The sequence below is a fragment of the Haematobia irritans genome, chromosome 2 (genome assembly GCF_050003625.1).
Source record: "Haematobia irritans isolate KBUSLIRL chromosome 2, ASM5000362v1, whole genome shotgun sequence".
Classification (NCBI taxonomy): Eukaryota; Metazoa; Arthropoda; class Insecta; order Diptera; family Muscidae; genus Haematobia; species Haematobia irritans.
Window position 1 is genome coordinate 47,862,928 of NC_134398.1, and position 12,037 is coordinate 47,874,964.

Consider the following 12,037-nt stretch of genomic DNA (forward strand, 5'->3'; position numbering starts at 1 on the left):
CCAGCGTTGAAACGTCAATTTAAATGTTTGTGATATTGGTAGAAAATGAACAAATGTAGGGAAAATAAAACTGAAAAAAAAATCTAAAAATAGAACTGTCCCTGTTATAGATGCAAAAGGGCCAGAAATGTGTTAATTAACCCTGTGATAGAGACATTTGAACCGGTTAGGGGATAGGTTCATTGTGGTCTAGAGACAAATTCATGAAGTGGCTACCAATTGGCTAAATACAACCAGTCCCATGACCGGTATAAAATTCGAATTGCTTGGAAAAAGGGGTCAATTGGCACCAAAAAAACTGAAGGGGAGCTACCCTTCAGTTCTTGGGACTGGTCCCAAACCGGTCGATTCACCTGTCCTTTATAGCCGGTACAAGTCCTTTAACTGGTTAGGTGACCGGTGAAATTAACATGGGGTTGTCATAGGAAGGGTCAATTGACCCCCACATAGATACCTACAAACCAATCCTTTAACCGGTTGTTTTCAACCCACCAATTAACCAGTTCAAATAGACATGTTAGAGAGACAGTTCTAAAAAAACAAATTTTTCCACCAATTTTACTTCTTATTTCTATCAATGTTTTTTTTTATTTGTCTTATGTTATTTTATCTAATTTTTACAATTTGAAAAACTTTTTCGCTCCGGCCAGGTTTTGAACCTGGGTTTACTGGCAGCATAACAAAACGCCTTAACGCATTCAGCCACAAACGCCATTGAACACCCAGCGTTGAAACGTCAATTTAAATGTTTGTGATATTGGTAGAAAATGAACAAATGTAGGGAAAATATAACTGAAAAAAAATCTAAAAATAGAACTGTCCCTGTTATAGATGCAAAAGGGCCAGAAATGTGTTAATTAACCCTGTGATAGAGACATTTGAACCGGTTAGGGGATGGGTTCATTGTGGTCTAGAGACAAATTCATGAAGTGGCTACCAATTGGCTAAATACAACTAGTCCCATGACCGGTATAAAATTCCAATTGCTTGGAAAAAGGGGTCAATTGGCACCAAAAAAACTGAAGGGTACTCAAACGACAAAAGCTTTGATATGATTTTGAAAAAGAGCAAATTTCTCCATTAAAACTTAATTACTTTGTCAAAATAATGTAATTGCCATATCTAGAGAAAAATTATTTTCATTTTTCTACAAAATTATCGCTTCACAAACCTTAGTATATATTGAGGCGATTAATATTTGTTATAATACATACTAAATACGCCATACTCATTTTCTCTCTCTCTCTCTCTTCCTTTTTCTCTTTTTACAGAAAGCTGCCAAGGACCACACGAAAAACGTTTACTAAACCACCTTTTATCCACCTATAATACTTTGGAAAGACCAGTAGCAAATGAATCCGATCCCCTAGAAGTGAAATTTGGACTGACACTACAACAAATCATAGATGTGGTAAGTCATAAAAATTTCCAATTATTTATCATATATAAAGAAAAATATTTTTATTTAAATTAGAAATAAAATTAAAGTATTTTAGTTTTAATTATAAATAAAATTAGAACAAAAAATATCAATACAATATTGAAAAACTATAAAAACATATACAAAAAAAATGATTACAAATAAAAAAACCAAAAAACAACATTTTGTGTTAAAGAGAAGAAAAGAACAGAAATTAATCTAAATATTTCATTATAGGATGAAAAGAATCAGATTCTGACCACAAATGCGTGGTTAAATTTGGTAAGTGACATGTACCCGTGAGTGTTCAAAGAAATCTTTTATAGTTTTCCCATCAAATCTTGTAGAAGCCAAAAATTATTATTTTAAAACAAACAAGATGTGTTGGAAAAACTTGGAGATATTAAATTTTAAGTTACACAATTTTTACAGCAAAAAAATGAAAAAAAAAAATGAAAAAGCGACTAGGATATAACATTTTTTTATATGATTATTTTGTGTTTTTTTCTTAATACAATATTATTAATTTTATTTGTTTATCTTTACCATTAAAGCATTGCTTGAATTTAATTGATATATACTATATGTCTTATGATATTAATTATCATATAAATGTTGATGTTTTATTCATTGTGTGTATAATAAATGGAACACAACTTAAATAAACCAACTTGTTTGGATAATAAAAAAAAACAAAAAAAAACTTAAAGGAAGTTTTATTTATATAATTAACTTCCATTTAAGATAATTAAATATAAACAAATAAAATTTTCTAAACAAAAATTTTTATTATGAATATTTCTTTTGTTTCTTTTTTATTTTTATTAATTTGTTTTAATTTTAATTTTTATTTATATATTGTGCCTTTCCTTAGAATCAAACTGGTAAATGGAATGGAAGATTGAAGATTTTCTTTTTATACCCTCCACCATATAATGGGGGGGTATATTAACTATGTCTTTCCGTTTGTAACACATCGAAATATTGCTCTAAGACCCCATAAAGTATATATATTCTGGGTCGTGGTGAAATTCTGAGTCGATTTGAGCATGTCCATCCGTCCGTCCGTCCGTCTGTTGAAATCACGCTAACTTCCGAACGAAACAAGCCATCGTCTTGAAACTTGGCATAAGGAGTTGTTATTGATGTAGGTCGGATGGTATTGCAAATGGGCCATATCGGACCACTTTTACTTATAGCCCTCATATAAACGGACCCCCAAATTTGGCTTGCGAGGCCTCTAAGAGAAGCAAATTTCATCCGATCCAGCTGAAATTTGGTACTGGTGTTAGTATATGGTCTCTAACAACCATGCAAAAATTGGTTCACTTTGTCCATAATTATATATAGCCCTCATATAAACCGATCCCCAGATTTGATCACCGGAGCCTCTTGGAGGAGCAAAATTCATCCGATTCTGTTGAAATGTGGTACGTGGTGTCAGTATATGGTCTCTAACAGCCAATCAAAAATTGTTCCATATAGGTCCATAATTATATTTAGCCCCTATATAAACCGATCCCCATATTTGATCACCGGAGCCTCTTGGAGGAGCAAAATTCATCCGATCCGGTTGAAATTTGGTGCGTGGTGTTAGGACATGGTCTCTAACAACCATGCAAAAATTGGTCGATATCGGCCCATAATTACATTTAGCCCCTATATAAACCGATCCCCATATTTGATCACCGGAGCCTCTTGGAGGAGCAAATTTCATCCGATCCGGCTGAAATTTGGTATAAAGTGTAAGTATATGGTCTCTAACAACCATGCAAAAATTGGTCCATATCGGTCCATAATTATATATAGCCCCCATATAAACCGATCCCCAGATTTGAATTCCAGAGCCTCTTGGAAGAGCAAATTTAATCCGATCCGGTTGAAATTTGGTACGTGATGTTAGTATATAGCCTCTAACAACCATGCAAAAATTGGTCCATGTCGGTCCATAATTATATATAGCCCCCATATAAATCGATCCCCAGATTTGACCTCCGGAACCTCTTAGAGGAGGCCGCTAACAGCCATGCAAACATTGGTCCATATCGGTCTATAGTTATATATAGCCAATGGCCAATAACACAAAAATTGCTCCATATCGCCAAAAATAATCTACCAAAATTTTATTTCCATAGAAAATTTTATCAAAATTTTTTTACTATAGAAAGTTTTGTTAAAATTTTATTTCTATAGAAAGTTTTGTCAAAATTTTATTTCTGTAGAAAAAATTTATCAAAATTTTTTTTCTATAGATAGTTTTGTCAAAATTTTATTACTATAGAAAGTTTTGTCAAAATTATATTTCTGTAGAAAATTTCATCAAAATTTTATTTCTATAGATAATTTTGTTAAAATTTTATTTCTATAGAAAATTTTATCAAAATTTTATTTCTATAGATAATTTTGTCAAAATTTTATTTCTATAGCAAATTGTGTCAAAATTTTATTTCTATAGAAAATTTTGTAGAACTGAATTATATACTTCTTTAATCGGCCTTTTTTTTTTGTTTGTTTAATATATCCCCCGTATGGACTAACTTACAATTTAGAAGACGGTGTTAAGGATTTTGTACGATACCTTGCCATCGGCAAGTGTTACGTCAACTCAAGTAATTCGATTGTGGATGACAGTCTTTAGTAGAAGTTTCTACGCAATCCATGCTGGAGGGTACATAAGATTCGGCATGGCCGAACTTACGTCCGTATATACTTGTTTAGTTTAATATTCAGCTTATTGACTATTCTTGTGGGTTCTTATTCGACTACTAAGAAGCCACAAAACAAATCAATTTTTATACGAGATAGGCATAATGAGTCTTAGGTTAGGTTAGGTTATGTGGCAGTCCGATGTATCAGGCTCACTTAGACTATTCAGTCCATTGTGATACCACAGTGGTGAATTTCTCTCTTATCACTGAGTGCTGCCCGATTCCATGTTAAGCTCAATGACAAGGGACTTTCTTTTTATAGCCGAGTCCGAACGGCGTTCCACATTCTAGTGAAACCACTTATATTGGGTCTCTGGCAATATTGCTCCGAGCCGGCCCCTGAGTCGATCTAGCCATGTCCGTCTGTCCGTCTATCTGTGAACACATTTGTGTAATCAAAGTCTAGGTCGCAATTTTAGTCCAATCGCAAATTTAGTCCAATTTTAGTCCAAATTTGGCACAAGTATGTGTTTTGGGTAAGAATAGAACCCTATTGATTTTGGTAGAAATTGGTTCAGCTGTAGATATAGCTCTTGTGTATATCTTTCGCCCGATATCTACTAATATGGCGGCAGAAGCCAGAATTTCAGCATAATTTGCTTTAAATTTTGCACAAGGAATGGAAATTCCATATGGAATTGTCCTAGACCGAAAAAATTTCATATTCGGATCCTTTGCATTTGAAAAACTGAAAAAAAAATATTATTCGCACAAATTTCTGTCTTTAATTTCATCAATTTTGAATTGAACCTGGGTATGGCAAAAGAACTTCCATGGAAGTTATAAAAGCCAAAGGGCACAGGATCAAATCACCGGTGGGGTTTTGATTTTCCGGTTTGATTTTTCAGTTCTTTTAATTATCGAAGATCTTATTATTCACCTAAAACAGCCAAATGGTGCTGTCTACTAAAACAACCTTTTTAGATCCTTTTTTTTGCATTGCTTCTGGCATTAAATATTGACCATGAATAGCCTATCATAGGCTTTATCACCAAATGCTTCAATCCCCCATACATGAATTTTGTGATTTAATTTGTTTTTATCTGAATTTATGGGTATCCATAATAAGATTTGAGAAAATTCAAAAACTATAAAAAATCCTTTATTCTCAACAATTTCAACAACTAGCCATGACAAAAAATCCGAAATACAATTTATTTGCATGGGAATGAAAAAGATTAAAATAAACTGAATATTTACAAACTAAAATGTATATCAACCACTCAAATCAGAAAATTTAATTCTAAGCCCAAACGGTCATATCTGTAAAAAGTAAAAAAAAAAAACACAGATATGACCTAGAAATATTCATCGAAAAAAAAAGCCATTTAACAAAATATTTTTTTGAAAGAAAAAAAGCTACAACAGTTTGTATGTCGTATAAATATTGTGGTCTATGTATAAGCTTACAAATTTAAAAAAAAAATCTAATGGACATATAAAACTTGTTTTTAATAGGAATGATTACACTAAAAAAAATATTGTCGTGAGGCCAAAGATTTCATGGCCTCAAAATACGAATGCAAATTTTACTTTGCAGAAAAGACGCATTTTTCTAATATAAAGTTTTTTTCCTTGTCCAAAGGCCGATAAACTTTTCAATGAAGTCGTATTGTCCTTACAATTAAGTGATTTGACTTAAAAATTGGTACCATAACATGAAAGAAAAAACTTTTGGGATAAAGTTAACTTGACTTTAATAATTCATAAAAATTCTTTAAAATTAATGAAATTGTCTTTAAATTTGTTGTCTTTTTGCATCTTGACTACAAAGCAAAAAATCGTTCAAAAGTAGGACATTTTTTCCAACACTTTGTTTTAAAGACGTTTTTTACTTGATTCATAGCATAATTTCTACTGAAATTCGAGTTTGTATTTGGAAAATAAAGTTGTCGTTAACTCGTTTTTAAAGGGCTTTGATAGCATATGAAGAAAAAATGCTGAAAAAACGAAAAATTAAAATTTTCTTCCCAGAATCAAGTACACAAATCCCAAATTTAAAAGAGAATTGTGTCTTAAAAATACCCTTACTTGTATTCTCCGCTTCTTTGGCTCGGAATCAATACTAAAATTGTTAGTGTAAAGACAAAATCTTTGGAACAGGACATGCCTTTTTTTCAGTGTACACAGAAAAAAGTAGCTCGTAATTTATGGCAAATTTTGAACTTCAATTTAGTTAGGCGCATTTCTACCCAGATAGTTGAAATTTCAAAAAATTTCTTTTTTCTTTCCTTTAAAATTAGTAGAAATTTCATGCACCATGGTAAAAAATTTACTTACTAACGGTAGAATTGTCTTAAGGGCCAAATCATGGTCATTTTTACTACCATTTAAGAAAAAATATTAAATAAATTTTTGAAATTTGAACCAACTGGTTCGAAATGCGCTTAACTAAATAAATTGAAGTTCAAAAAATTTTTTAGTGTAGTTAAAATTAACTGATAGGAAAATTGGATTAAAACAAGTAAGGAAAGTCTAAAGTCGGGCGGGGCCGACTATATTATACCCTTCACCATTATGTAGACCAAAATTTGTGTTACCATCTCAACTCCTTCAAATTTGTTGGGAGTTATTATCAAGGTTTATATTCCCATACACATAATATATATCTGAAATGATTTGGAGAAAATTTTTTGTACTTCTACAAAATCGCTAGAATTAAAAATTAAATCGGCTAAAACCCTGGGATGAAACACAATGTTAGTTTAAAAATTATGGGAAATATAAAGCTAGAACAATTTTGATGCAATTGTACAACAGAGCATTTATGATTTATCGGGCGATACATATGTATTCGAGATATAGGACAATTTGAGTAAATAATATTTATAACTTTTGCTACTCAGCAGTGGCGATTTTACAAGGATATTGGTTAAATCTCGCCAAGATATGTGGTCAATTGTGGGTTGTGATATATCATTTGGCCAATTCAGACGATATTTCCACAAGTCGGAGCTTTATTTAAAATTCGACCATTCTGTGGAAAGTTTTGCATTACAGTGTGTAGAGGGAGCCACCGTGGTGCAATGGTTAGCATGCCCGCCTTGCATACACAAGGTCGTGGGTTCGATTCCTGCTTCGACCGAACACCAAAAAGTTTTTCAGCGGTGGATTATCCCACCTCAGTAATGCTGGTGACATTTCTGAGGGTTTCAAAGCTTCTCTAAGTGGTTTCACTGCAATGTGGAACACCGTTCGGACTCGGCTATAAAAAGGAGGTTCCTTTTCATTGAGCTTAACATGGAATCGGGCAGCACTCAGTGATAAGAGAGAAGTTCACCAATGTGGTATCACAATGGACTGAATAGTCTAAGTGAGCCTGATACATCGGTCTGCCACCTAACCTAACCTAACCTAACCTACAGTGTGTAGAATATGACTACGATATGGGGAAATCATCACAGAATTTTGTGTAAAATGCATATTAAATGTATTCTCTGTGGATAGCATCGAGTCAATTGGAGGAAACTCCCATTGAAAATGGGTCTAAAATATGAAACATTCTACCATATTTCCCCTACTCTGGCGTACATATATATGGGAGCTGTTTATGCCAAACAAGACAACCCTACAATCTTCTCCTCAGAATCAGATCCCTAAAATATTAATGAAAATATCCAGATACTCGCACTAAAAAAAAGTACGATATGTTTGACATTTATTATCGAAAAATTTTTTAATTCTCCACTCAACCATACCACGTCAAACAGCAATTTCCGCTTATCTGTCTCATTCTTACTTGTAAAAATCAATCCGAAAATAAATCTTGAATTCTAAAACCAAATCTAACTCCCTTGTTTTTCCTTCTTATTTCTCGGTTCATATGTTCATTGGGAACATATTCTCCTCGAATTCTTTTGGAGGTGCAAAGCCAACCGTCATCTGTGACTTTCTGCTCTTTGCATCATCCACCACTTCCCCCGTGCATCAACAGGAGCTATATCTTAATATGAACTGATTTTGACCAAATTTGACATGCATAATTAGAATAATAATCCTGCTATCTCAGCAAAAAAACCTGAATGGGAGAATAATTTTGGCCTCCGTGGTCATATGGGTGTAAATCGGGCGAAAGATATACATATATGGGAGCTATATCTAAATCTGAACCAATTTGAACCAAATTTGGCACGCTTAACGATACCATTAAACGTACAACTTGTGCAAAATTTGAAGCAAATCAGGGCAAACCTCTGGCTTTTGAGGCCATATTAGTCGAAATCGGACGAAAGATATATATGGGAGCTATATCTAAATCTGAACCGATTTGGCTGATATTTTGCACATCTCACGAAAGCCCCAAAATATTTGGCTGAACGCAATTTTGATAAAATGCATTGATAAATACGACAATTATGACCAGATCGGTGATAAATATATATGGCAGCTATATCTAAATCTAAGCCGATTTTTTTCAAAATCAATAGCGATTGTCTTTGAGCCAATAAAAAACTCTGTGCCAAATTGTACTTTGCACACAAAATTACATATACAGACAGACAGACAGACAGACAGACAGACAGACAGACAGACAGACGGACATCGCAAAACTAAATTTATCATGTGAATAGGTTTCAAGTCATCTGCATGGTTCCCCAGGACTAGTTAGTTAAAAAAAAATAAAATAGGATTCCATCGAAAACTTGATCTTACCCTAAACAAAACTTTTCTGTAGAAATAAAATGTTGACAAAATTTTCTATAGAAATAAAATGTTGACAAAGTTTTCTATAGAAATAAAATTTTGACAAAATTTTCTATAGAAATAAAATTTTGACAAAATTTTCTATAGTAATCAAATTTTGACAAAATATTCTATATTAATCAAATTTTGACAAAATTTTCTATAGTAATCAAAATTGACAAAATTTTCTACAGTAATCAAATTTTGACAAAATTTTCGATAGAAATAAAATTTTGACAAAATTTTCTATAGAAATACAATTTTTACGAAATTTTCTATAGAAATAATTTTTTTACAGAATTTTCTATAGAAATAAAATTTTTACAAAATTTTCCAATGAAATACACTTTTGACAAAATTTTCTATAGTAATCAAATTTTGATTAAATTTTCGATAGAAATAAAATTTTGACAACATTTTCTATAGATATAAAATTTTGACAACATTTTCTATAGAAATAAAATTTTGACAACATTTTCTATAGAAATAAAATTTTGACAAAATTTTCTATAGAAATACAATTTTGACAACATTTTCTATAGAAATAAAATTTTGACAAAATTTTCTATAGAAATACAATTTTGACAAAATTTTCTATAGAAATACAACTTATACAAAACTTTTGAAAAAATATTCTATAGAAATAAAAATCTGACAAAATTTTCTATAGAAATAAAATTCTGACAAAATTTTCTATAGAAATAAAATTTTTACAAAATTTTCTATAGAAATACATTTGTGACAAAATTTTCTATAGTAATCAAATTTTGACAAAATTTTCGATAGAAATACAACTTTTACAAAACTTTTGAAAAAATATTCTATAGAAATAAAATTCTGACAAAATTTTCTATAGAAATAAAATTTTTACAAAATTTTCTATAGAAATACAATTTTGACAAAATTTTCTATAGAAATACAACTTATAAAAAACTTTTGAAAATATATTCTATAGAAATAAAATTATGACAAAATTTTTTATAGAAATAAAATTTTTACAAAATTTTCTATAGAAATACATTTTTGACAAAATTTTCCATAGAAATACAATTTTGACAAAATTTTCTATAGAAATTAAATTTTGACAAAACTTTCTATAGAAATAAAATTTTGACATAATTTTCTATAGAAATTAAATTTTGACAAAACTTTCTATAGAAATAAAATTTTGACATAATTTTCTATAGAAATAAAATTTTGACAAAAATTTTCTATAGAAATAAAATTTTGACAAAATTTTCTATAGAATAAAATTTTGACAAAATTTTCTATAGAAATAAAATTTTAGCAAAATTTTCTATAAATTCAACATAAAACATTTCTTTCAAATTAAACATTTTGTTATACGAACCACAAAAATGTCATCAACAACTTCAATTTGTTGTTAAGTTGTTTGTTTTTGGTAAAATTTTCTTCAACTTGTGGTAACTTCTTTTTTGGGCACGAGTGGCAACCTTGGACGTGATCCCATTTGTCGAATTCGGGAGATACAAATATGTGGGAGTTATGGTATATCTAAATTTGATCCGATGTTTCACAAATTCAATAGCGTTTGTCTTTGTGCCAACAACACCGTGTACCAAATTTCATTAAAATCTGTTAATAAATGCGATCGGTATCCAACGAACACCAATTACATGGACGAACGGACACCAAGGGCTAGATCAACTCAAGAGGTGGTTCTGTGTCGATCGCTATATATTTTACGGGGTCTAAAATCAATATTTCTGGTAGGCACTTTTTTTGACAGTTACCCTGACCACTATGTGGTTTAGGGTATAAAAAGTCGGATTAGGCCTCCTTAGTTCTTGATTGGTTGATACAAAGGAGTGTATAGGTAATAATTAAACGATATGAAGCAATTTTAGAATGGTAGTTAGGGAGGGACCATTGACAATATCATCTGACCTACATCAATTACAACTAGTTGTAGGAAGTTTCAAGTGGATAGCTGTTTCGTTCGGAAATAAGCGTAATTTCAACAGACGAACTGACGAACAGGGCTAGATCGAATCTCATTCATTTTGATTCTAGGCGTAATATATAAATAATAATTTACGAGTTTTATTGATTTTTGTGGTAAATTACACAGTGCAACACAAAAAATTCAAACAAAAAACATATATACTAACTTATAATACCCTGTTCCACAGTGTGGCCCAGGGTATAATCACTTATCCTAGCCGAAAGTACTCAATGAGAGAAGAAAAGTAATATCTGGATTTTTCCAGATTGGTTGCCGTTTGTCTTCTATGAACCTCTTAATTTTTGTCACCAAATTGGATTTTGAGCACTTTTTGCAATTTTCGTATGACCATAGCTCGAAAAATGCTGTGAATTCACTTTTGAGGTATTCACTAAAGTTGAGCTACAACTGGGATAAGTGATTTTTTGCTTGGAGACAAAATGTTGAATTTTGCGTCGCAGTGTTATTTTATTGAAGATAATTTTTTTATCATTTTTATATTTAAATAAAATAAATAAACAAAACAATTTATTAAATTCTGAAAAATTTAGTTTTCTCTTTTATGTTACTCATATTTTTATTTTATATGTATTTTATTTTTAATTCATTTTATTTATATTAAAAGAACTAAAGACGCAAACATCTTAAAAAAACTTGAAACTAAATCGGTGTTCGATGTTTTATTCATTAATTAAATATAACAAATAAGCAAAGCTGTTATGATTTTTTTATTAATTTAAAATATATACGTTATATATATGTTGTGTAAGTGTAAGAATGGTATATTATTGAAATATAAATAAATCTGAGAAATACACATTAAAGTTATTAAAAAGAATTATATATAGATAATTTTTAATTCAACAAATGAAAAAATAACAATTTCGAATAATAAAAAAATAAAAAATGTCAAGCAAAAGTAGCAAACCAACATATACACTTAAATTATAAGCCTTTTTATGATATTCATAACTTCAACACTTTGTATAGTTAATACACATAGAAAAAAATTGTTTTCTCTTCTATCACGATTGGTGATTGATCCCATTACGTTTTAATTTAAATTTCTTTAATCACCTAAATTTTAGTATCAATCATCAATGTCAATTAAGAAATTAATTCATATGCTACAAATAAATTTTATGTTTACTTGTTGTTTTAATTAAAAGTCTAATTGAACCAATTAAATTTGTAAATGGGTATTTTGTTGTTTAATTCAGTTAATGGTCTCTTCCTGCAAATCATACGAAAATCCCTTCG

The 12,037-nt window shown here is 30.6% G+C and overlaps 1 protein-coding gene across 1 annotated transcript in view; it reads left to right on the plus strand.

Annotated features, from left to right (window-relative positions):
• LOC142224204 (neuronal acetylcholine receptor subunit alpha-7-like) overlaps positions 1-12,037 on the plus strand; it is a 1,091,332-nt gene that overhangs the window by 787,101 nt on the left and 292,194 nt on the right. Inside the window, exon 5 of the mRNA XM_075293985.1 lies at positions 1,272-1,411. Coding sequence (XP_075150100.1) covers positions 1,272-1,411 — 140 coding nt within the window. The remainder of the gene's footprint in view (positions 1-1,271; positions 1,412-12,037) is intronic.